This window comes from Sardina pilchardus, chromosome 23 (genome assembly GCF_963854185.1).
Source record: "Sardina pilchardus chromosome 23, fSarPil1.1, whole genome shotgun sequence".
Taxonomy (NCBI): domain Eukaryota; kingdom Metazoa; phylum Chordata; class Actinopteri; order Clupeiformes; family Clupeidae; genus Sardina; species Sardina pilchardus.
The window spans coordinates 22,995,140-23,021,498 of NC_085016.1; the positions used below are offsets into that span (position 1 = coordinate 22,995,140).

Genomic DNA, 26,359 nt, shown 5'->3' on the forward strand with positions numbered 1-26,359 from the left:
GGAAGTTGCTCCTGAAACACCTGACCGACATGGAGGCCCAGCGAGCAGCAACCATCCAGCTGCAGAAGCAGGCTGAGGCCTACAGAAAGGTCAGGGGTCAACAGGAAACACATATGTCAGCAGGAAAACACACCACACACTGCAGTCACCAAGAAAACACACAAGTCAAATCAAGTCAAGTCACTTTCATTCATATAGCGCTTTCCATTCCATAAGCTCTCCATACAAAGATAATTGCAACATAAAGCATTATACTGCACACTGCAATCTAGCCTGATTTTGGTATATTTCCATCTGTGAACAAGTAAATTCGAGACTATAATAAACCCAGATTACAAAAGGCCTCAGAAAATGTTAAATATAAAGAGGTCTCCATAAAGGAATGTGTTGTGCAGAGTGACTATGAGGGCATGATCAGACAGGGGCTGGTTTGTCAGTCGGTGAGGTGCACTATGTTTTAACTAGAAAAGCACTCAGAGAGCGCAGACCTCCGCCTGTATTGTTCTTCCTTGGTTGTCATTTATTTGAACCTAAACTATTCAGATCGCCACCACGTGGCCATACAATGTTACGCCGCCAAACGAAAACCATAACCGCCTCCTGAATCCAGACGGAGACACACGGATCACTCCCAAAATGTAATCATTTCTTCGTTGGGTCATCTCAGACCTTCCTTGAAAATTTCGAATCGAAATGCATCCATCACTTTTTCAGTTATCTTGCTAAGAAACAGACAAACAGACTAACAAACCCCGATGAAAACATGACCTCCTTGGCGGAGGTAATAAAAACAAATACATTATTAACATACATAAAACATGAATGAGGTTGCCCGCTTTTCCATCTGGAGGTAAAATAATCAGGTCGCTAAGCACTTACTGCCCGTACAACACATCAGAAAATCAAAACAAGTTTTTGTTATAGATACAGAACATCATCAATCATATGCTGATTATGCACAGATACACCATGAATCACATACTGCAGCTAGTCCTGTTCGTTCAAACATAATAAGGACATCAGCCACAGAAGCAGGTGGCACCATTTATCACTATGGTCTCAGTGAGTGATGGTACCTTTCTGTTGATACATTTCTGTGTGTCCAGGAGCTTCATGACCTGCCTCTGGCTAAGCAAGGCGAGCTGGAGGAGACCTTCCAGAAGAACGACCTGCTTCTGGCTAAACAAAGCGAGCTGGAGGAGAACTTCCAGAAGAACGACCCGCTTCTGGCTAAACAAAGCGAGCTGGAGGAGAACTTCCTGAAGAGTGAGGTTCTCTGTACTCCTGAGTGTGAGGTGGCATCTAAGGATGCTACAGCGGTGCCGGACGCAATGGAGGACCCTCAGTACAAGAACGACTTTGAGTCCCACGAGGGTGAGGCGGAGGACGAGGCTGAGACCAGCAGCACTGATGACTGCGTAGAGTTTCTGGTGAGACTCTCTCTGACTTCTGACCGTCCCACAGAGTTATAACCATAGATATGGTTAAAACACCCATTACAGAGCTATAACCATAGATATACGGTATATACGTAGATACTATATATGATTAAAACACCCAACACTGATGACACTTAGTCTGGTTCACATACACTAGAGGCGACACATATTGAGCTGTACTTACAACATTTTTGTTTTTCGAACTTAACGTTCTGTTTGGCCCGATAAGAACCAGCATCAGACAGACCCGTAAATGTACAACCCAAGTCTTCTGGGGTGATGAAAAAGATTTCTCCAGGCACTAAAGTCTAAGCACCAATCTAAGAACGTCACATCTTCAGCCTTCACCCGGTCCGCTAAGATTCTGTTCAGTACAACTCACATTCTCTCTTTCAGCTCACTGACAGTGCAGTGTCTGGTGCAGAGGAGACGCCCGGAGGAGGAGGAGTCTCAGCCCCTTCTGACCAGCAGGTGTTGGACAGGCGTAACTGCGAGGTCGAGGCCGGCCCCTCCGACAGCAGCGCTCAGGACCACCAGGCCTCCTGCAGCACTGAAGCTGGGCAGGCAGGGTCAAAGCAGGTCACGACCCCCACCAGACAGCTGCAGGTGCAGGCCCTGGACACGCCGCACCACCCAGGCAAGGTGGAGATGCTCGTGCACCACGCCGTGCAGGAGATGTGGCAGAGCTTCGAGCTCGGACAAGGCCCAAAGGATCTCTCCAGAGTCCAAACCCCGATGCCATCAGAGCAGTATTTGGTGATGGACACCCCTGCACAAGTCAAAAATAGCAGCAGTGGACGCAGTTACAACAAGGTTCGGGAATAGCCAATACAATTTAAATGTTCAGACACTTTTTCTGCTTTACAAATTATTGCATTGACATGTTATGGTTATGGTTATTTGCCAGACACCTTTGTCTAAAGCGACATACAAATAAAAACAATACAATAATTAATTTAATAGTGAACAATTAAAAAGAAGTCAAATGATTGCATTGACATGTTGATCATTGATGTTTCTTTGTATTACTTCTGTACATGTGCAGCTCATCTTTGATCTGTCCTGGGAGACCCTTCAGGATCTCTGTGCCAAAGACCCTACCACACAGCCTGTGTGGAAACAAATTCAGCCTGAGCGCCACAACTATGTCAACAAGCTGAAATATTTTGATGACCTTTCAAAAGTCCAGGTAAAGGAATACCATTTGAATAGGCTATTCAAATCTATATTAAAACTTCTGTAGAATTTCTGAGCTTTTTTAACAAACATACTGTACATCCTCTTATGATAATTTCAAATAATGTTCCCATAAAGTTTCAACGTTCAGAACCAACTCGGATACTTTGAATTGATGAATGCTCTACAAAATCTTGTCTATAAAACTTTTTAAAACTTTTGTTTGTCCCTTAGCTAGCTACCATTAGCTCAATGTTATTAGCTGTGCCACCGGAAATGCCTTAAGAAAGCATCAGTTTGCTTACAGTATGAAGTTAAAAGGGCCTGTAGAGGGCTAATATTCTCCTGTCTTTATCCAGAATTACATCACTGAGGAAGTGTTCAAGCCCTGTGGCCTCCAGGAAGATGTAGGGGCTTATGGGAAGGTCTTTGCCCGCAATTTCAAAGGCTTCAATATGGAGAAATATGATCAGATCTTGGTGAGCTCCAATGCTGCAAGAAAACACAACACTACACATATGCTTGGGAACTGATCCATTATGTTATACTGTATATAGGCCTATACTATCATCCACTGCCCCTATAGGAAATGATTATCTTAATCACAAGAGAAGCACAGTCAATTTGATGTGTTTTCACATACATGTAGAATCAATTCAGTATATAATAGGCAAAAAACATCCAGTACACGTTTGTAAATACAATTATACTTTAGTTCCTTTTTTGCCATATTACCTCAACTAACTCATGAAAAAGTTCATTCGATGTACCTAAACACTAAACACACTAACTCTTCACATCAACTCGATCCTCCAGATCAAAGAGATACCTGTGGAGGAGCATCAGTGGCGTGACCAGGACCGAGAGGCCTACGATGTGAAGAACAAGTACGCCAAAATGGTTTTTGACCACTTAATGGACGACACCCTCACATGCCTGCTTGGCCTTTCAAAGTCCTAAAGCCCCTCCCTTCCCCCTTGCCCCCCCCACCCCATTACTCCCTATTAAATGTCATTGCATATGTAGTGGTACGCCTTCTTCTTATAGGAGAGTGGTTGGTTACAGACCAATGAATGCATACAATGTATTCTAAAAGAGTTTAACCTAATGTGTAAACTGATAAAAATAACAAAGATGATTTATTTATGTATTTATTTTTTTGTTTGTTTACCTTAATGTTTAACATGTTTGAATTGAGTGTGTGAGAGCACGTGTGTGAGAGTGTGTGTGTCTGTGGGAGTGAGTGAGTTATGAATTTTCAAACCAGTATGTGATCTGATTCCAGGACATTTTTCGCTTTGTCCTACAATCTGCTTTTTAATCGATAAGCTCAATTCAGGACAGACCCAGAAAGTATAGAAGGCATCACCTTCTTGAATTCATGTTACACTCAAAAGCTGAGATGTATTTTGTCACTTTTGCTTTTATATGTTTATTTATGTATTCATATGCAAGAACTGTCTACATGTGAATCACAAAGTACATGACTATATACTGTATTTGTGAATAAATCTTATCTTACCTTGTATAAATTAATTGTAAATGTCACCTTTGTCTTTTTTCCCTTCACCTCCCCTTTTATTGTGGGCAAACAAGACTGATGTAGAGGGCTGTAAAAGAGAGAGATGGGAAAAAGCTAAATAAGGTGAGAAGTTGAATGAGACTAAAGGGAGGCGGGGGGGTGATGAAGAGGTTGGGTGCAAGTGTATGTGTGTGTGTGTGTGTGTGTGTGTGTGTGTTGGGGGGGGGGGGGGGGGGGGGGGGGTGAGTGTCAGTCAAAAGCCTTTTAGTCAGGGGCGCTGTGGCGCAACAGACTACTGCTTCCACACCACATTGGGGTCCAACTGACTGCTGCTAAACCATTGCCAGCCATCAACCATCTCTGTGCCTGTCCCTCATCACACCTGAAGTCACATCCCTCTGACTGCCCTACCATCGCCATTGCCTTCGCCATCCCTATGACTGCCCTACCATCGCCTGCTGTGGTTCCCTGCCCGAATCTTTGGCCCACGCATCCTAGCGACCCATCACTTGCCGAAATAACTAATGGATTACTAATGGACAATTTATTCCCTACACTGGACTATTTGAACTTTCATTGTCTTTGTAACTTTCAAACTACAAATTACTTTACTGTAACTGACCCCAGGCAGATGGGTTGGGCCCTTGAGTCGTGGATCTGTCTGAGGTTTCTTCCTATACGTATCTCCAATTCTAGGGAGTTTTTCCTTGCCCCTGTTACTCATGGGCTCTCTTTGAATGTTTAACACTCTGTAAAGCGCCATGAGACGTGTAATGTTTTGGCACTCTATAAGCGAAATTAAATTGAAAAATTGAAATTGCATCCATACCACATTGGGGTCCAACTGCTCCATGGGGACACGGGTTTGAGTCCGACCCGCATCATTTCCTGATTCCTCCCCATCTCTCTCTCCCACTCACTTCCTATTTCTATCTTCACTGTCCTGTCACAACAAAGTAAAAAAAAAAATACTCGGAGGTGAAGAGCGTAACACATTCCTCCGAGTTCCTCCGAGTCACCAGCTGGCCCGTCGCTACTCCAAGAGCATCACGAGAACATCAACGTCACTCACACCGTCATGTTGCTCAGGGATCCTGGGTGTAATATCAGGATAACTACGGCAAAGGGTTGCAGCCATGCAAGTGGAGGAGGAGGTTCTCATTACCTGGAGGAGTCCGCAGAGCAGAACCTGATGGCATACATTTGCTGCAGGTGCAGGTACTGTCTCGTGGTATCACTACACAGCCTGAGTGGCTTCCACCAGCTTCTTTATTTGAACTGGCAGAGAAAAACTTTTATCACTTCAATCATTTTTATAGTGACTACCAGTTTAAAATTCAGCTTTAGAGCCATTGAATATATCACATGTTTCAGCCAGACCTGTTTCAGTATTTCAGGCCCCAGTAGGAACCAGTTGTATTTTATCCAGTGGGCCTCACTATTGGACAATTAAGAATGACAGGTGGGGCTTTTTGATGCCCATCTTCATTAAAGGATCATTTTGGCGATTTGCTATATGAATTTCTTTTTCTTTAAGTCACCGACTGTCAGTAGGGGAAAAAAATGAAAACAAATAGTTTGAGTTGCTGCAGCTGACAGCTAGAGCTGTCAGGCACAGGCCTACAGTGTTGCATTCTGGGGACATGTTCATGAACCCCCATGTTCATGCCCCCTTTCTTTAATGACATCATCAGCTCAAAACAAAACAAAACAAAACAAATCTACCACACAGAAACTGAAGTTGAAAATTACAACATCAAATATAGACCATATATAGACCAATATAGCCTAGACCATAGACTATATTAACATGGTAGTTGTACAAACAGGTGAATAAAATAGAATCAGAATAGAACTCCCAGTGTCATTTGTAGTGGTGTTGTAGACTGATACAACTCACATTCAGTACAATAATAGTTAACCTAATTATATAAAAATAGATATTCTGTACGCTATCTATCTATCTATCTATCTATCTATCTATCTATCTATCTATCTATCTATCTATCTATCTATTATATATGTATCTATTTTATGCATCAGTCAGGAGCCATAGCCAATGAAAAATAAATGATAAGAATTTTGGTGTCACAATTGTTTTGAAATTGATTATGTGAAGAAGTTTGATATTTCTTGATTTGATTTGGGAATGAAATTGACATCTATCTTTAATGTAAAGGTCAAATTGAGTGTCTGTCACTTTAAGAACGGGAGAATAATTTGACTGCAGTCATATTTTCGGCTAGTCTAAAATTCTGCCTATAATATGAAAGCAATGCTTAGCTCTAAATCTAATTCTATGTATTCTATGTATTCAAAAAATCCAAACAGGTGGAAGAACACAGTATTCAATCAGTAGTTCATTATTTTGGTTGTGCCACAGCCTGAAGATGGCGAACAAGTAGAAATGTATTGCAATTTAAAACTGGATTAGCCTACTCCGGAATGGCTTGGGAGTTAATTCCACCGCGATGGACCAGGTGTGGAGATGGAATGTAATATGATTTCATTTCGTGTATTCACGTTGATTTTCTCGCAAACCGTTTATTACAGCAACTAGGTAATACCATCAGAAAGCTTGTGATTAGCCTAAACTTCGTGAGAAACTTCGAGGGGGCGGGGGGGGGCATTTTGGTCGTATCTGAATATTGGGGGGGACACGCGTCCTCCTCAATGTCTATGGTGACTACGGCCTTGATTCATGCGTTTCGCCTGGTCCCTTTCCACTGATGTATTTAAGCACCATGCTTCATTTTATACACCTGTGGAAAGGGACCTCATGAAACCCATGACTAGAATTCATACGACGTCACATCGCAGGTGTTCATTCTATTCTCAAACTATTATGACACCCCATTACGCGTTTATGACCTCATTAAGATTCTGCTGTTTACGTAGGATGTTCAGTTTACAGTTTTATTCTGGACATTCCCTGGCTAGTGTGCAGACGGGTTTTAATCGCTCTTGATATCTCACGGATTAACATCCCAATTTATTTCTAAGGTCGATCATAGTGCAACGGTGGTCGAAGGTAAGAAAATAATGGTAGGCCTAGGCCTACTCCTAGGCCATTTAAATATGGACTGATATAATTTTCAGCACTCATCCTAATATTTCTATCGTGATTTTCTGACTTTGAAGGCGAAGCCATGATCATGGATGAAAAAAATCCATTCAAGGTCTTGATCGATCAAAAAAAGGTAGGTGTGGATAAATAACGGGACAGACTAACTAAAACAATTATTTTAGGTATTTAGATTAGTAGAATAATATAGCCTAGATGCAGTGTAACAAAATATATTATAAGAAAAACAGAATAAATATGGATGTTCAGCAGAAGCTGTTCCCCAGTAACCCCTTCTCTGTGCCCTCAGGCTCCGGTGGCGGCTGCTGCCTGCCCCTCTGTGATGGATGTCGATGGTGTATTTTCCTTCCTCCCATCCACATTGGAGATTTCTGGCCTTGAAGGCCAAACTGATGCCATGGTCTTGTCTGACAAAAACCCATTCAAGGCCCAAAAGGTAGCTGTGGCTAACAAGTAGATTCAGTGGCTAAAATACTGAAACTATGCCTACTTCAGTTCTGATTCGACTACACTCCAACATGAGTGTAGTGTAATCAAAACTGATTGAAGTGACTACACTCCAACATGCTATAGACCACTCAGATTCAGCCCTGATTCACATCCAAAATTCTGAAGCTGTTTTAGTTCTGACACGATTACACACCAACATACTGAAACCAGTCTTATTCGACTTGACGGGCACTTAATCCATTCCAGACTTAGAAACTCTTTTTGGAGCTCCTGTCTTTGGCTTCTTTCAGCATATAAGCTGTTCCCGAGTAACCCAGTCCCTTCTCTGTGCCCTCAGGCTGCTGCCTGCCTCCCTGTGATGGATGGCGATGGTGTATTTTCACTCATGCCATCCTCCTTGGATTTTTCTGGCCTTGAAGGCCAAACTGATGTCATGGTCTTGTCTGACAAAAACCCATTCAAGGCCTTAGTGGACCGAGAAAAGGTAGGTGTGGTGTGGCTAAATAATGGAGCAGTCTAGCAAAAAAAAAATGTTTTAGGTATTTAGCCGGCGCATTTGTCCAAACTTGAAAGTGTTATTGTGCAAAAGGATATCCTTTCTATAGCAGGCAGTTTCAAATGTGAAGACCATTTACTAGCAGTTTTACTCATCGGCACCCACAGGCGCAAGGTCTGACAAGGTCTGAGGTTTGGCTGCAGACCGAGATGCTGCGTGTGGGACAACACCTGCCCCGACTGACCGGCCCTGTCCCCTTAGCTGAGGAGGTACCTGCTGTAGCCAACCCAACAGTTTAGTGCTTGAGGTTCTGAAACTGCTCTGGTTCTGCAGCCAATATGCTGAAACTACTTTAGTTCTGATTTGACTACACACCAACATAAACCATTCAGATTCTACCCTGATTCACATCCAAGGTGCTGAAACTACTTAAGTTCTGATTCGAGTACACACCAACATGCTACAAACCACTCAGATTCTGCCCTGATTCACGTCCAAAATTAGCCTGGCTAGCGCCACCACTTCTCAGTGAGATGTGGTCCGGCAACCAAACGTTCATTTTCTCATATTTGATAAAATGGTGAGATTCATTCATTGGTTGCCACGGATGTCTGTTAAATGCGTCTGTGCATAGCTCATCATCATCTTGCTTTCCCCCCTGTTCTGAGATTGGTCCCCTATCTGAGGTAAAAATTAGGGCGGTAGTTTCCAGGCTGCCTTAGCAGCGTGAATCAAATTGTGCGCAAGGCAACATGGGAATACCCAGGCTAGTCCAAAATGCTGAAACTACTTTAGTTCTGATTCGACTGCACACCAACATGCTATAAACCACTCAGATTCTGCCCTGATTCACATCCAAGATATTGAAGATGTTTTAGTTCTGATTTGGCTACACATCAACATACTGAAACCAGTCTTATTCGACTTGTTGGGCACCTAATCCATTCCAGACTTAGACACTCTTTTTGGGGTGCCTGCCTTTGGCTTCTTTCAGCAGATAAGCTGTTCCCCACTAACCCAGTCCCTTCTCTGTGCCCTCAGGCTGCGGTGGCGGCTGCTGCCTGCCCCTCTGTGGTGGATGGCGGTGATGCATTTTCATACCTCCCATCCGCTTTGGAGCCTTCTGGCCTTGAAGGCCAAACTGATGTCATGGTCTTGTTTGACAAGAATCCATTCAAGACCTTAGTGGACCAAGAGAAGGTAGGTGTGGCTAAATAATGGAGCAGTCTAGCAAAAAAATAAATGTTTTAGGCACTTTTGTCCAAACTTGAAAGTGTTATTGTCTAATAGGCTATGCTTTGTATAGCAGACCGTTTCAAATGTGAAGTCCATTTACCAACAATTGTTTAACCCATCGGCCTGCCCTCAGGCTGCGGTGGCGGCTGCTGCCTGTCCCCCTGTGATGGATGACGGTGGTGTAATGTCAAACATGCCATCTTCATTGCAGATTTCTGGTGCCATGGTCTTGTTGGATAAAAATCCATTCAAGGCCTTAATGGATCAAGAAAAGGTAGGTGTGGCTAAATAACGGAGCAGTCTAGCAAAAAATCTTTATTTTAGGTATTTAGCCAGCACTTTTGTCTAAACTTAAAAGTTATTGTCAAATAAGCTATGCTTTTTAGTCTTCTGTAAGATCAAATTTCAAATATGGCCCATTTACTAGCATTTTTTCTTATCGGCGCCCACAGGCACAAGGTCTTAACAAGGACCAATATGAGTTGGGCATGAAGGTTTGGCTGCAGACCCAGATGGGAACGCAGCGTGTGGGACACCTGCCCCGACTGACCAGCACTGTCCCCTTAGCTGAGGAGGTACCTGCTGTAGCCAACCCAACAGTTTAGTGCTTGAGGTTCTGAAACTGCTCTGGTTCTGATCTGATCAGTGGCTAACATGCTGAAACTACTTCAGTTCTGATTCGACTACACTCCAACAAACTATATAGACCACTCAGATTCGGCCCTGATTCACATCCAAGATTCTGAAGCTGTTTTAGGTCTGACACGATTACACACCAACATATTGAAACCAGTCTTATTCTATATACGTATACTATAAACCACTCAGATTCTGCCCTGATTCTTGTCCAATGTGATGATGACTTGATGATATGATGACTTTAGTTCTGATTCAACTACACACCAACATACTGAGACCAGTCTGATTCGACTTGATGGGCACTTAATCCATTCCAGACTTAGACACTCTTTTTGGGGCGCCTGCCTTTGGCTTCCTTCAGCAGATAAGCTGTTCCCGAGTAACCCAGTCCCTTCTCTGTGCCCTCAGGCTGTGGTGGCGGCTGCTGCCTGCCCTTCTGTGAGAGATGGAGATGGTGTATTTTCACTCATGCCATCCTCCTTGGATTTTTCTGGCCTTGAAAGCCAAACTGATGACCTGGTCTTGTCTGACAAAAATCCATTCAAGGCCTTAGTGGATCGAGAAAAGGTAGGTGTGACTAAATAACGGAGCAGCCTAGCAAAATCATTATTTTAGGTATTTAGCCGGCACTTTTGTCCAACTTGAAAGTATTATTGTCCAATAGGCTATGCTTTGTATAGCAGATAGTTTCAAATGTCTGCTGCCTGCCCCTCTGTAATGGATGGCGGTGATGTACTTTCATACCTCCCATCCGCATTGGAGTTTTCTGGGCTTGAAGGCCAAACTGATGCCATGGTCTCGTCTGACAAAAACCCATATAAGGCCTTAATGGATTCATGTCCAAAATGCTGAAACTACTTTAGTTCTGATTCGACTGCACACCAACATGCTATAAACCACTCAGATTCTGCCCAGGGCCCGTATTCACAAAGCATTTTATCTTACCACTAAGAGTACTCCTAAATCGCGCTAGAAGATTTTAGTTAGGAGTTTTCCCTTAAAAGTTATTCACAAAGCCTTTCAGACCTACTTTTAGTAAGGAGAAACGCCCACTCCTAAACTAAAAGTGAGTCTTCGTTGCTATGGTTGACGTCATTACTCATGCACGAGCTTGATGAAAGTGACCACCTTGATTGGCTGGTGATTATAACGCGGGAATGATGGCAAAAACCTCCCCTACGATGACGAGTTGAGTGACAGGTGTCAGGTCTTAGCTGGTGAAAATACGTGCGCTATGTCGGACTGTGAAGGATGGAAGATGATGAATAAATGGGTATAGCCTAAATTAATAAAGAGTAGGCTAAAGCAAATAGCCTAGGAGCATGAAACACGGACTGGAGCAGTAGCCTATTTGCAACATGGTTTAAATGAATCTGTATGAAAGCACGTAGCCTACATTCGCGAAGAGGATAAACAATTTAATTTAATTTAGCCCTACAACGACACGTTACATTTAGTTTACATGCAGTGGTGGTTTTTTGATTGTCGGTGGCGTTATTGCATCTCTTAGTTGCAATGCACAATGATTCCCTCGCATGAAGGCTCCTGTAACCGCACGGTCATTTCACTATACATCGCGACGTGAAATGCCACTAAAAGCGGTTTGTGAATAGGTCTTACTGAGTTAGGAGTCCTCTTGACTTCTTTTAAGCTGTCCTAGACTTAGGAGCTACTTTTAGGTTTAAAATGCTTTGTGAATTACTTTTAGTGAGAAAAATTAGGAGTCCTAAAGTTAGGAGTGACACACCCATTATTTTTAGGAGTTTCTCCTAAATTCGCCAGTTAGGAGCTACTTTTAGCCCTAAAATTCTTTGTGAATACGGGCCCAGATTCACATCCAAGATACTGAAGATGTTTTAGCTCTGATTCGACTACACACCAACATACTGAAGCCAGTCTTATTTGACTCAGACCCTCTTTTTGGGACTCCTGCTTCTTTCAGCAGATAAGCTGTTCCCCAGTAACCCAGTCCCTTCTCTGTGCCCTCAGGCTGCGGTGGCGGCTGCTGCCTGCCCCTCTGTGCTGGATGTCGATGGTGTACTTTCATACCTCCCATCCACATTGGAGTTTTCTGGCCTTGAAGGCCAAACTGATGACCTGGTCTTGTCTGAAAGAAATCCATTCAAGGCCTTGGTGGATCAAGAAAAGGTAAGTGTGGCTAAATAACGGAGCAGTCTAGCAAAATCATTATTTTAGGTATTTAGCCGGCACTTTTGTCCAACTTGAAAGTATTATTGTCCAATAGGCTATGCTTTGTATAGCAGATAGTTTCAAATGTCTGCTGCCTGCCCCTCTGTGATGGATGGCGGTGATGTACTTTCATACCTCCCATCCGCATTGGCGTTTTCTGGGCTTGAAGGCCAAACTGATGCCATGGTCTCGTCTGACAAAAACCCATTTAAGGCCTTAATGGATTCACGTCCAAGATGCTGAAACTACTTTAGTTCTGATTCGACTGCACACCAACATGCTATAAACCACTCAGATTCTGCCCTGGTTCACATCCAAGATACTGAAGATGTTTTAGTTCTGATTCGACTACACACCAACATACTGAAACCGCAGTCTTATTTGACTCAGACCCTCTTTTTGGGGCTCCTGCTTCTTTCAGCAGATAAGCTGTTCCCCAGTAACCCAGTCCCGTCTCTGTGCCCTCAGGCTGCGGTGGCGGCTGCTGCCTGCCCCTCTGTGCTGGATGGCGATGGTGTACTTTCATACCTCCCATCCTCATTGGAGTTTTCTGGCCTTGAAGGCCAAACTGATGACCTGGCCTTGTCTGAAAGAAATCCATTCAAGGCCTTGGTGGATCAAGAAAAGGTAGGTGTGGCTAAATGATCAGTCTAACAGCAGTCTAACAAAATCATTATTTTCGCTATTTAGCCGGCACTTTTGTCCAATAGGCTATGCTTTGTATGGCTGACAGTTTCTAATGTGAAGTCCATTTACCAACAATTGTTTTACCCATCGGCCTGCCCTCAGGCTGCAGTGGCGGCTGCTACCTGCCCCCCGGTGGTGGATGACGGCTGGACATCGTTCATGTTCAGCATGATCCGCCGGATGGTGTCGGAGGAGAACGACCGAGCTGAGCTCTGGGCCACCATGCTCCAATTAAAGGAGCAGGCCCTCGTCCAGGAAGCCCAAGCTAAACTGGACCTGCTGTCCTGCCAACCAAGGCTGGTGTTGCCCATATGATATCACACACACACACACACACACACACAAGCACACGCACACGCACACGCACACGCACACGCACACGCACACGCACACACACACACATACACACACACACACACGCACAGTCGCACACGCACACACACACATAGGGCTCCAGGAGGAAGTATATGCAGATAGCTCGACTGGGGCAGTGATAATGTAGTGGTTAAGGAGCTGGTCTAACTAAAGTTATGGATTCAATTCCCGGCTTCCACAGTAGTGTTCTTCAGCAAGGCTGAGATTCTCTTGTAATACGTGTAATATAAATGACATGTGTAAGTTGCTTTAGATATAAGCATCTGCGAAATTAACCTGAAATTCCAGTGCATGAAAAATTATTATGTAAAATATATAGTTGGAATAGATAATGCACAAAAGTTACTATGGTGTTGCTAGGGTAGACAGGGTGGTTGTTATGCTAAATAAAGTGGTTGCTATGCTGGTTGCTTAGGTTATCATGTTAGTTGCTTTGGTGGTAGCTAGGTTGATATGTTGGTAGTGGTTGCTAGGTTGTTGCTTCTAAGGTAATGAAGATGGTTGCTATGGTTTTACTAAGGTAGATTATGATGATGACTGTTAGATAAAGTAGCAACTAAGGTGGTTGCTATGGTAATCATATTGGTTGCTATGGTGATTGGTAGGTTGACATTATGGTAGTGGTTGCGAGGTTGCTAGGGTAATTGAGCTGGTTGCTATAGTGTTCCTAAGGTAGTTATGGTAGTTGGTACACTTAATAAAGCGGTTATAATGCTGGTTGCTAGGGTAATCCCGTTGGTTGTTATGGTGATTGGTAGGTTGACATTATGGTTGTCGTTGCTACAGTAGGTTGTTGCTCGGGTAATTGAGCTGGTTGCTATGGTGTTGCTAGGGTATATATGGTGGTTGGTACACTTAATAAAGCAGTTGCTATGCTGGTTTCTAGGGTAATCCTGTTGGTTGCTATGGTGATTGGTAGGTTGACATTATGGAAGTGGCTGCTAGGTTGTTGCTAGGGCAATTGAGATGGTTTTTAAGTGATGATGTAATAATGGGATAATAAATAGTTTTCCGGGTCCAACGGCTTTCGGCCTCAACCTAATCAAATCTATATTTTTCGCGGAAACCTGCACGTTACCCATTCATATATCATCTGGCTGCATAGCTACAGTGATTACTTTGTTAAAGTTTAGCGATTTTGTTTTAAAACCGCTAAAACTAAAGTGGTGATGACAAAGTTTACAAGTAGCAAAACCCGTCTGGCTGCGCTAATAAACGTCTTTTCACAAAATAGCTGCTGGGTCCGTGACGTCGGACTTAACAACCGAATACAAACTCTGGGGAAAATGGAAAAAATAAGCTTGTTTTTCATTAATGTGTCAAAAGGTATAATGTTTTATAAAGACACAGCAACCTTGTCCTTTTGAAGACCTACAGTATGTTACAAAATTTGAACGAAGTTTGAAAGTTAAACTGTTCAAGTATCCTGACTGACTGACTGCTCCCCTCTTCTCTCCTGTCCTGTCTGTGCAGGTGTGGTGAAGAGGCAGGTCAAGGCCCTTTCATGGAGAGTATTCAGGTGATCTCCCAGCTGACGTACCAGCAGGTGAGCTATCGGTCTTCTGAAAATGGTCTCCTTGCAATAACCAAAAAGCGAAACTGACAGGCTATACAATGTGAAAGAAATGTTAATGTCTAACAGAACTTACCTGATATGAACTGAATTGTGTCTTATTAAATATTATGAAGTCTTATTAAATATTACAATTATGACTATTTTGTTGGTAATATATATGGTTATTCAAGGTCTTCTTTTGCACAGTAGCATGAATGACAATCCTCGTCTGTTGGTCACTTTGGATAAAAGTGTCAGTGGTAAGTGAATAAATGTAAATGTGTTATTTTTGGGTGCAGGCCCAGATGAAGAAGCTTGCTCAGGCCACTCAGGCTGCGAGCGAAGACAGGAAGTTGCTCCTGAAGCACCTGTCTGACATCGAGACCCAGAGAGCAGCAACCATCCAGCTGCAGAAGCAAGCTGAGGCCTACCAAAAGGTCAGGGGTCAACAGGAAACACACATGTCAGCAGGAAAACACACCACACACTACAGTCACCAGGAAAACACACGCACTAAAGTAAAAAACACACAGACTATAATCACCAGGAAAACACACGTACACACCACAGTCACAGCTGCCAGCAGAGTGGAATGATTTGACTTCATAATTGATCTTTGCAGAAGGCCCAGTTGCCCACGACCTCAGTTCTGCAATCTGGTCTGATGCAGCGACCGGACGTCAAGGCCCCGGAGGCCAAGCTGGTCTCTCCCGCAGCATCTGTAAGTCTTTGACTGATTCACTTAGTCTCCCCTCAAGCCATCTGTATTTACTGTGGGAAAGCCTGTGCTTATCTGATGTACAATACTCTAACAGCTGACCTCCAGCTGTTAGCCGGGCAGCCGTGGCCTACTGGTTAGGGCTTCGGGCTTGTAACCTGAGGGTTGCCGGTTTGAACCCCGACCAGTCCACGGCTGAAGTGCCCTTGAGCAAGTCACCTAACCCCTCACTGCTCCCCGAGCGCCACTGGTTGGGCAGGCAGCTCACTGCTCTGGGTTGTGTGATTCACCTCACTGTGTGTTCACTGTGTGCTGTGTGTTCACTAATTTGGTTAAATTGGGTTAAATGCAGAGAACTGAATGGGATCAAAAAAGTATATATTCTATTCTACACCGGCTACACAATTGAAGCTCTCCATATAACCAGAATTGTAGCAGCATAAATCATTATTCTTCACAATGTGGGGTAGCCATGGCCTACTGGTTAGGGCTTTGAGTTTATAACCGGAGGGTTGCTGGTTCAATCCCCGGCTAGGAAAAATGTGGATTACAGTATTCGTACAGTATATGGAATTTACAAGTTGTGCCCTTGAGTAAGGCACTTAAACCCAAATTGCTGTAGGGACAATGTACAGTACTCCTTTATAATAGATTTGACACATGTAAATCACTTTGGATGAAAAGTGTCTGCTTGCTAGATGAATGTGTGGATGGATGTGTAAATGAATGCAAATGTACTGTAAATAACAGCACATTCATTTCCAGGCTCCTTACCAGGACACTAAGGTCCTCCACTCAGAGATGCAGGATGCTGAGGACCAGAACTTTGGAGAAGATCTTAGCCTGAAGATGGTGATGCTCAACACTAGTCTAATCAACTGCTAAATTTAATTATTGTATTGTTTTTTTGTTTGTGTGTCGCCTTGGACAAAGGTGTCTGCTAAGCAACCATAACCATAACCATAAGCATAAACATAACAAGTTCACCCAGTTTGTGCCCTAGAGTAAAGCACTTGAACCCAAATTACTGTAGGGACAATGTACTCCCTTATAATAGATTTGACACATGTAAATCACTTTGGATGAAAAGTGTCTGCTAGATGAATGTGTGAATGAATGTGTGAATGAATGCAAATGTAAATGACATGCAGCACATTCATTTCCAGGCTCCTGACCAGGACACTAAGGGCCTCCACTCAGAGGTGCAGGATGCTGAGGACCAGACCTTTGGAGAAGATCTGGAGATGGTGGACAAGGCTTCATACGCGAAAGCTAAGTATGAAGAGGTCTCCACAAAGGTATGTGGTGTGCATAGTGACTAGTAGGCATGAGCAGACAGGGGCTGGATTGTCACTCATAAAACTGTGAGGTGTTCTATGTTTTAATAAAAACAAATACATTTTTAAATACATGAATGACGCTTGACACTTTTCCGCCTGATAATTTTCAATCGGAAGTGAAATAAGCAGCCTGCTAAACGTTTACTGCTCTTAAAACACAACAGAAAATCAAACCAAGTTTTGTTACAGATACAGTGTAAATCATACTGATCATGTACAGATAATGTTAGATATCACCAATCACAGCTTCAGTCATAGAAAATACACTGCTACTGAGCTCATGGCATCTAATGGGACTTTTCCATTGCATTGTATCAGCTCAACTTGACTCAGCTCTACTTGATTTTGGTACTGGGTGTTCATTTTCCACTGCAACAAAGTACCCCCATAAGCTAGCCAACAGGCATAGCAACGCTGAAGAAAACAACTATAACGTCATAAACTATAACGCCTCAGGTTGCTTGGAACCTCAGTGGAGGTGATACCAAAACAGTACCAGGTACCAAAGTTTGCCAATGGAAAACCAAAAAAAGCGATTAGAGTCAAGCTGATGTCATGCAGTGGAAAAGCCTCATAAGTGTATGGAGGAGGTCAGCTCATCCTTTATATCACTGATTGCATGTTGTTTTGTCCTTCCCAGTGTCTGAAGAACGGCGCTCTCCGTACTCCGGAGTGTGAGGTGGCGTCACTGGATGCCGCAGCGATGCCGGACGAGGGTGAGGTGGAGGATGAGGCTGAGACCTGCTCGTCCATCAGCAGCTGTGATGACTGCGTAGAGTCTCTGGTGAGACCATCTCTGACCTTTGACCTTCCCACAGAGTTATAACCATAGATATATATACATAGATACCATATGGTTATAACACCCAACACAGAGTTATAACCATAGATATATATATACATAGATACCGTATGGTTATAATACCTAACACAGAGTTATAACCAGAGATATATACGATACAGTATGGTTATGACATAACCATAGACATAGATACCGTATGGTATAACAATTCACATTCTCTCTTCCAGCTCACTGGCAGTGCCATGTCCGGTGCAGAGGAGACGCTCGGTCAAAACCTGCAGCGGGAGGAGACAACCCAAGTCTCAGCCCGTTCTGCCCAGCAGTTGGAGAAACATAACTGCGATGACCAGGCTGGCCCCTCCAACTTCAGCACTCAGGACCAGGCTAGCCCCTCCAACGTCAGCACTAAGGACAAGTCCTCTTGGAGCCGTAAAGCTGGAAAAGCCTGGTCCAAATTCCAGAAGAAATTCTCCAGAAAAAGGTACAGTTGCAATTCGCAAGTGTGCAGATTGAGGTACAAACACCATACTGACTCTTCACATCCTCCCTCCAGATCAAAGTGATGCAACCAGGACTAAGAGGCCTACGATCTTACTTAATGGATGACACCCTCACGTCCTAAAGCCCCTTCCATCCTCCGTGCCCCCCCACCCCATTACACCCTATTAAATGGCATTTCAAATGTAGTGGTACGCCTTGTTCTTATAGGCGAGTGGTTTGTTATAGACCAATTAATGCACACAATGTATTGTACAAGAGTGTAATCTAAACTGTACTGGTTGCAATAACAAAAATGTTATTTATGATTTATGATTGATTATGATTTAATAATTTATTTATGTATTTATCTGTTTCTTTATTTAACATAATGGTAACATACTGTATGTTCTTATGATGTTTGAATTGAGAATGAGCACACACATTCATGTGCGTGAAAGAGAGATTTGTAATAAGTGTTATGTATATCACATTATAAAAGATCCAAATACATTATTATTATATTTTTCAAACTACCGGTGGTTAAAATATTATCAAAGCGTGCTCTCACAACAACCATGTCACTATCTTAAAAAGGCTAACATCACTCTAAGACGATGCTTTGAAGACATCTTTTTTTTTTCGCTGGAAGGGCAAAGGGGTAGCAACAGGACAACAGTACAGAGATTGACAGGTCCGACTGATAGTAGGGCTAATGTTATAAGTGAGATGTGGGATATTTTACGGGAAAATATTAAAACTAGAAGATAGCGAGAAAAAGTTTCAAATATATGAGAAAAAGAAACCCATGAATCGTGCAGATTATCTATGCAGGCTATCATCATTAATGTGGGTTACTCTGGCTGGTTAGGCCTACATGTACACAGTACTATGATCATTAATGTGGGTTAGTCTTACTGGCTAGGCCTATACAGTAGATCTACTGTGCTGTTGAATGACAGGTGGCAGGCGATACCCTGGTGCTGACCCAACTGGCCAGTGTGCCCCAGAGCCTCCTTTTGGCCTCAACATGGCCGCCATGTGAATAAGGCGAATGATTCACAACATACAGCAGAAAACTATAGATAACTGAATAGAAGTATAATTGTATTGCACAAATATAAGGGTTAAGAAAACTACAGGTACTCTATGTAATGTATGCATATGTGCATAACCAAAGATCCTTAATTACTGACAAGATAGAGCAACATAATGCATCTCTATGGAAGAAAAATTCGAACAGTTCCTGTCTGCTTAAAGAGGCGTGTCGCAAAGACGTCATAGTGGGATATCGATCTCTGTCAGATTGGCAAGCAGTTCAGTTCGAATGTTAACAGGTCTGCTTAAAGGGGGATTTAGCCCCCCTCCCCTTTGCGAAGACAGAACGCGGAAATGATCGAACGTTTGCGCCTCTCGCTCTGCTTTAACCCTCTCTGATATAACCTTGGTTTCTGTAATCAATAAAACGACTTTGGTATCACACTATCACTAACTGTGTCATCTAGTTGCTAAGTGCTAGAAGAGCTGCTAAAATGTACAGGAAGTCTGGCTATCACCATACTAAGTTCAATCTTTTAAGCTTTATTTCTACTGTACAAGAGGCGTGCTCTCTCGGAGGAGGGGCGAGACTGTCGAGCTCTATAGGTATCGTTCAAATGACTCTGTACACTTGGATAATCCTTCAACCAATCAGACCAACGATCCGGTGCATCTTTTGGATAAGTTTGTGATTGGAGCCAAAGGTTGTGGCCATTTACGTCAGCAGAACTGGCCCTTGAGCACCGCCAGAAGGGGACTACTGCCTGGAGGATCAAGATGACCGACAGGGTGCGCATGGAGGCAAGAGATACAGTGGCACAGGAAGGAGGCAACCCCAGAGCAGTTGAGCGTGAGGTGCGCAGGCTGATGGGTCAGGCGTCAATACAGCTGTGTGAGCGGCAGCGGACCCAGGGCCCAGCAGCAGTGGCGGGGTATCATCCAGTAACAGTGGACCCAGGGCCCAGCAGTGGCAATGTACTGTTTGACAGCTGCAGCCGTTCAGCAGTGGTGGTGTTTATTAGTGAACACACACAGCACATAGTGAGGTGAAGTACACACTAACCTGGAGCTAAGTGAGCTGCCTACTCAACAGCGGTGCTCGGGGAGCAGTTAGGGGTTAGGTGCCTTGCTCAGCCGTGGCCTGGTCGAGGATCGACACGGCAACCCTCCGGTTACAAGCTCAAAGCCCTAACCAGTAGGCCACGGCTTCCCGTAAACTGCTTGATTAAGATGGGTGGACAGATGTTTGACGCCAAACACATTGGATGTCACCATGATCCCAGCAACAGAAGCACCATTCCGAAAAGGGCGTCCTGAAGCTTGTGGATCAGGAACATGCAGGACATTTTTGTGCCATCTGTGTTTGCACATATTAAGTCCCCTGAGAAGAGGCGAGCCCAGAAAAGTCTTGAGAAGTATAATGTGAGACAGATGATGAAAGAAATTGAAGGTGGCAGGAGTTGTCCAAACACAAAGCTGCACTCCTCAATCTCTAAGTAGAGGCTGAAAAGGAGGCCAAAGAAGAGGCAGAAGAAGTAGAAGTAGAAGTAAGAAGAGGCCAAAGAGGCAGTTAGTGTTAATGATACCAGTGCAAAAGGAACATGTGATGTATCATATGCCAAACAGACTTGACATCAGAGAACATTGAATCACTTCACTTTGATTGTCAACAACTTCAGGCTGAGACTTTTGCACTGAAAGACAAACTGAGGTCCTCATCTCTTTGAACTAAAAACTTTTACTGGACTGCCCAATTTCACTGTGTTTATGGCAGTACCTTGTAAAGCCATCCCTCAAAGACACAACACACATCACATCCTTTCAGCTGCTTAAAATATTAATGAGAGTCAGACTTAATTCATCACTTGCATTTTTATCCTATCTGTTTGGTGTTCACACCTCGACAGCTTCCAGAATCTTCACGAATGACATTAATGTTTGAAATGAGATGTTAGTGTGTGTGTTTTTCCCTGAGAGAGAGGATGTCCAAACATCTCTGCCAATGTGTTTCAGAAGCGTTGTATTGTTTTGAGATTCATTGAGTCCATTCATCATCTTATTCTCAATGCAGAAATTCTTATTTTCAGTGGGGTTAAGGACTAGCCTATTCCTTGGCAATGTGTGGGTGAGCCTGTGAGACTGGGGTTAGATTCCCTGACAGAGAGACCAAACATTTTATGGTTATGTCAATACCATGTGATGTGGCAACTGACGATAAATATCATGAAATATCAGTTATATAACTGGCAGGAGAACTACAATGTTTTACTCCAACCCGAAGTTTGCAACCCACAGCATCTCGTTCAATGCAAATTAGTTCTGTGTGGCTGCAATGTCTTTTTGAAAAGTATAGCTAGGCCAAGGCCTATGTGAAAGTAAAAAAGTAAGTGAAAAATAAACAGTAGCCATGTGGACATAGGCTATACTTATATTTTAAGGTGGTAGGCTTAAAATGCATACGCAGTAGCCCATCAGAGAAATCACCTGTTGCATGGCCATCTACGCAAGAGATGCCTACGGCGGTAGGCTTTTTTCCATGGAGGACATATGCCATCTGCTGGATATTAATGAAAGGACAATATTGGGCGAGCATTGCAGCAGTCAGAAAATCGTGGGTTCGATTCTCAGCTGCACCGGTGTGTTTCTGAGCAAGATTGGGACAGTTTAGGCTACCTGGATTTGTCTTAATTGATCACTTTTGAAAACCAAAGGGGTTAATTCAGACAACATTCTGCGCTGCCTTCAGAAATACCAAAGAACTTGAACACGGCTAGAAAAACATTTCAAAGTAGCATTTGCGCACCACTGGCCTCGAACCACGCGCATGTCAGTTTACCCTCCCACGGATGCATACCGCCTTGGCTCTGTATCGAAGTTCATAAAATACATAATCAAAAGTAAAAAGTGTGATAATAAGATGTATAAACAAAATTATATACGTGCAACTATTCGAAATAGCTTTGATCAGAAAGAGGAAATCTAGCAGAGCAGCTGTCTTAAATCTGGCGAGCTCTTTCCTATTTCAGTCTGTCCTGCCTAGGCCTACGTGATTTTTCATTGCAACTATGATGACAGAAAGGCGAAATTGACATTTGCACAGTATCCATTTTTGCCGTCATTTTAGCCTACTGAAATCTAGCCTACTGCTCTCCGATAGTGAGGCCGATAGTGAGACCACCAGGTAGTCTTCATCGGTTGTTGAAGTTATAAGAGGTTCGGCTAATTGGCGGAAGTATTCTGACTGTAAATTACGTGGACATTACACGTCTAAACCTACAAACAGACACAGTTGAAAACGCCGTAAGGTATGGATCCTAAAGGGTTAGGATCTTTGCTACAAATAAACTCCCATACCGTAGCGTCGAAGAATGTTTCTGAATCAAGCTGATTATGTAGCATTTAGCTCCTTAGCTACATAAGCAGCCCGGCTAGCTCAGTCGGTAGAGCATGAGACTCTTAATCTCAGGGTCGTGGGTTCGAGCCCCACGTTGGGCGCAAATCTTTTCGGCTAATCCTGATTCGGGCAACACGACAACTTGTGAGCGCCACCCATAAAAAAAAAAGGATAGAAATCGGGAAGACAGTTGGTGTTGTTCAAACTCAGAGTCGGTTAGCCCAACATGTCGAAAGGAAGTCGAAAGGCATTATGAGATGTTTTCATACCCGACATAGCTTATTCTAAGTAGGCTACAGTGATGTATTTTTTACTCATTTTAATCAGCCTATCATACAAGACTGTGCTCTATAAATCGTTGGTTTTATGGGAAATCTCATAAGCTGGTTTACTTTTAAAAATATGTAAATGTAACCTTTTCCCCAGCCAGCCTACGAGAAAAACAAGTTTACTTTGGGAGTCTAAAAAATGTGACTTGTTGCTTGACAACAGCCAATTGCATGCTCCTATTTAAAACACGTCACACAGCGCCACCCTCAAAAATTAGACTAAACAGCTGATACAACAATCTCTTCGCTTCAAACTCCAATCGTGGCAGCAACCGAACCAAAGGTAGGTCTACTCTGTTATTCTAATAACACTCATTATTTCAGATAGTTGTTTATTCCTATTGCTACTACTGGGAGCAAACCATATTGATAAACCTGAATTTACAGGTTTAAGAAATATAATTAACTAGGCTACAGAAAGACAGAGAATGGATTCAAGAAATGCAAGAAAAGTGGAGATGCATGGCAGTCATCACAACCAACAGCCACCAACCCCAAGCCTAGCCAGGAGAAAGAGAATACAAGAAACGTGAGTACATACAATTTAATGTCATAAAAAAATCTTTAAAACATTTGGCATGCTTTACATGTCAAGTTGCATTATCTGCTCTTATAGGACTGACATTAGGAGCCCAACGGACAACATGATGTCTCCATGCTCACGCAAACTCAATGGGAAACCTACCAAAGATATGTAAGTCACTGCATTTGTGTTGTAATGATACCAAAATAGAGATGATACTCTGCCTTAGTATTTCTATATCAAAAGCCTACTGAATGATACCACAGCAGAAACAGAAGTAATAGAAGAGACAACAGGACATGTGTTGAAGTGTAACAAATGGTAATATAATAATAATAATAATTATTATTATTATATTCTTTATTTACACAACACTTTTCAAATCAATATTTCAAGGATTATCAAACGTAAACACAACTAGGATAGGATTTCCCATAAAGATGTGTTTTGAGGAGGGACTTGAAAGAGGACAGTGACTTGGCTAACCTGATTTCTGCAGGTAGATCATTGCAGAGCCTTGGGCCCTGACACTAAATGTTCTGTCCCCTTTAGTTGCGAGACAGGTTTTAGGAAGAGGTTTTTTTTGTTGTTGTTTTTTAAGAGAGAGAGAGAGAGAGAGTGAAGAGCGAAAGCCTAGCTCACGATTGGCATGGGGTAACCTACTTTCCACAAGATCATCTCTAAAAGCAACTCAAACCAGCTATTAGGCTGAAACTGAAATAAAACTATGGCTATCGTATGGTGAGGGGTATGTGATGGTGTGGAGCTACTTTTATTCCAAAGGTCAAGGGAACTTTATCAGGATGCATAGTATCCTGGATCCATGAAATAACTGGCCTTTAATTGATTTTTTTAAAAAAAATCTGCCTGCCTCTATGGGAATTTAACACAGGGGTATACGGTATACATATGGCCCCTGTATTTTATGGAACGGCATTTATTTATTTGATACATTATTGATTCACAAAGAAAATTGGTGTCCTTGGAGTTTGATTTCCCCTAATTTACTTTAATTAAGGCATTATCAACATTTTTTATTCCTCTTTCTAGGCAACTTTATCATGTATGTACAGGGTATGCAGTGGTGTAGTCTACGAGATATGCAGGACTATGCAGTATACTCACTTAAAAAGCATCACAATCTCAGTATACCCACTTAAAATAGGCAAGAATATATTAACATTTGGGGTTGATTACAGTATACACACAACTAACTAGACTATCACACTATCACAGCATACACACTACAGCTAACTAGACTACACCACTGAGGGTATGCACAACTGTAGCTTCACCTCTGTGGCAATTCTCACCCCTACTGGGCGCTGCACTTCACTGCAAATCTCAACACACCTCACTAATCCTGTTTACAGACTCACAGCCAGCTAGGATCTCACCCTTAACCTGGCATACACTGATGTTTTCCTTTGTTTTTCACAGACACACAACCCCAAATGCATCCAGGTCCAGGAGTTTGGACAAAGAAAACGTTCCTTGTGAATAAACTAACTTTTACAAGAAGGCCTCAATCACCTTCCTCAATCACCTTCCTCACCCTCACCCTCTCAACTGCTTAGAATGCTCTCAGTCTCAGTCATGGTGATGACCTTTGTTCTTTTTGTTCTCAGAAGGATCAAAGTTGTTATTTTTAGTTGCTGGTATTTGTCTAGAATGGAGCTAGACAGTGAGTAAAACAATGGGCATATGTACAATGAGTGTTATGGAATGCTTAGCTGTGAAGTTAGGCTCTAAAGCGGCCTAGATTGCGGACTCTTTTGCAGCAGTCTCCCAGGGCAGGTGGCAGGACTCTGATGGATTTCTTTGGCATGGGGGAGCACTGGGAAATTAACTGACCTTTTTGGACCTTCTCACATTTGGAGGTGCTTAATCAGCTGCCATCCTACTACAAACCATCCTACTACTAACCATCCGTCTGTCCTGTATTTCTCTGACTTGTAGTCAATAACGTTTTAAAGTTCTTTGCAAGCTATGTAACAATGTAGCTTATATTTACTAATGAAGTGGTCAGCAGGCCATATATTTAATAGCCGAGACGAGACAATCAAATGATCAAGTGCTGTACACTGCAAAAGGCTTAACCTTAGTTCTCTGCACTGTCTCTTTCTTTTTCAAGTGAATGTACCATTTTGCACTTTATTGCTGGTATGCTGCAGATATCCTGGAGTGTGTTGCACTGGTATGTGAAGGGATGCTAGCTGTCAAACCTACACAATGAATGTTAGGCATGCGTGTGTGTGCGTTCTTCATGGCAAATTGCTGTGAATGTTGTACAGTGTTCTGAATCTGTTTACTGGTACCTTATATTTAATAAAGACAATGATGTTGCACCATAACCTAAGTGTTAAACTCATCTCATTACTTTGTTGAAATAGATGCCTTACTAATGAAATTGAACTTGGGTCCACCTGGATATCATATGGCTTTATGTATAGTACAAAGTGGTTAACATTAGGTAATGCCTTCTCAAAGCCCATTCTCTGTGTGTGACATTACAAACGATACAACACATGCAACACTGCTTCCAGAACTTTTCTTTGCTGGTAATAGAGCCCTTCAGTGTTGGTAAACATCCAGAGTCTAAGTTGGGTTCATAAGGTATGCACTGCCAGGACCGCAAACTGTACTTTAATAAAGTAGTCATACTGTAGCTAATGGTGGTTATCTACCTGATACTGAGCTGATAACAGAATCTAGACAATGTTAGCAAGTGGCCAGAGATTCACTGGCCCACCATATACGGCTATCTGGTTGACAAGCTTAATGTGTATACATGCGGAAAAGTAGTGCAAGTAGGTATGCTGTGATGTTTCCTTGACGTCTCAGTCAATTTCAGTCAAACACACACACATACACATACCCCAATATGC

At 42.8% G+C, this 26,359-nt stretch overlaps 1 protein-coding gene, 2 long non-coding RNA genes and 1 other non-coding gene across 4 annotated transcripts; all 4 read left to right on the plus strand.

Annotated features, from left to right (window-relative positions):
* Positions 1-8,371: 8,371 nt before the first annotated feature.
* LOC134071004 (uncharacterized) lies at positions 8,372-17,734 on the plus strand. The gene is made up of 14 exons (XM_062527568.1): positions 8,372-8,437; positions 9,210-9,368; positions 9,616-9,678; positions 9,857-9,979; positions 10,452-10,610; positions 12,033-12,191; positions 12,702-12,860; positions 13,023-13,216; positions 14,769-14,841; positions 15,150-15,287; positions 15,473-15,571; positions 16,334-16,420; positions 16,735-16,866; positions 17,549-17,734. The coding sequence occupies exons 1-14, from the start codon at positions 8,378-8,380 to the stop codon at positions 17,732-17,734; spliced, it is 1,791 nt and encodes a 596-aa protein (XP_062383552.1). The 5' UTR covers positions 8,372-8,377.
* Positions 17,735-18,018: 284 nt separating this feature from the next.
* On the plus strand, positions 18,019-18,396 carry LOC134071131 (uncharacterized). The gene is made up of 2 exons (XR_009937017.1): positions 18,019-18,191; positions 18,264-18,396. It is a non-coding gene; the product is annotated as an uncharacterized LOC134071131 (long non-coding RNA).
* A 4,251-nt stretch (positions 18,397-22,647) lies between these two features.
* Positions 22,648-22,720, plus strand: trnak-cuu (transfer RNA lysine (anticodon CUU)). Its single transcript has one exon. It is a non-coding gene; the product is annotated as a tRNA-Lys (tRNA).
* Positions 22,721-23,076: 356 nt separating this feature from the next.
* Positions 23,077-25,819, plus strand: LOC134071240 (uncharacterized). Its single transcript, XR_009937034.1, has 4 exons — positions 23,077-23,231; positions 23,336-23,477; positions 23,565-23,642; positions 24,912-25,819. It is a non-coding gene; the product is annotated as an uncharacterized LOC134071240 (long non-coding RNA).
* Positions 25,820-26,359: the final 540 nt, after the last annotated feature.

Excerpts from the sequence above, each read along its gene's own strand:
- LOC134071004 (XM_062527568.1), top strand. The coding sequence starts at position 8,378 with ATGCTGCGTGTGGGACAACACCTGCCCCGACTGACCGGCCCTGTCCCC. Across the intron at positions 12,192-12,701 it reads CCTTGGTGGATCAAGAAAAG|GCTGCGGTGGCGGCTGCTGC; the intron begins GTAAGTGTGGCT and ends CTGTGCCCTCAG. Across the intron at positions 16,867-17,548 it reads ATGAAGAGGTCTCCACAAAG|TGTCTGAAGAACGGCGCTCT; the intron begins GTATGTGGTGTG and ends TGTCCTTCCCAG.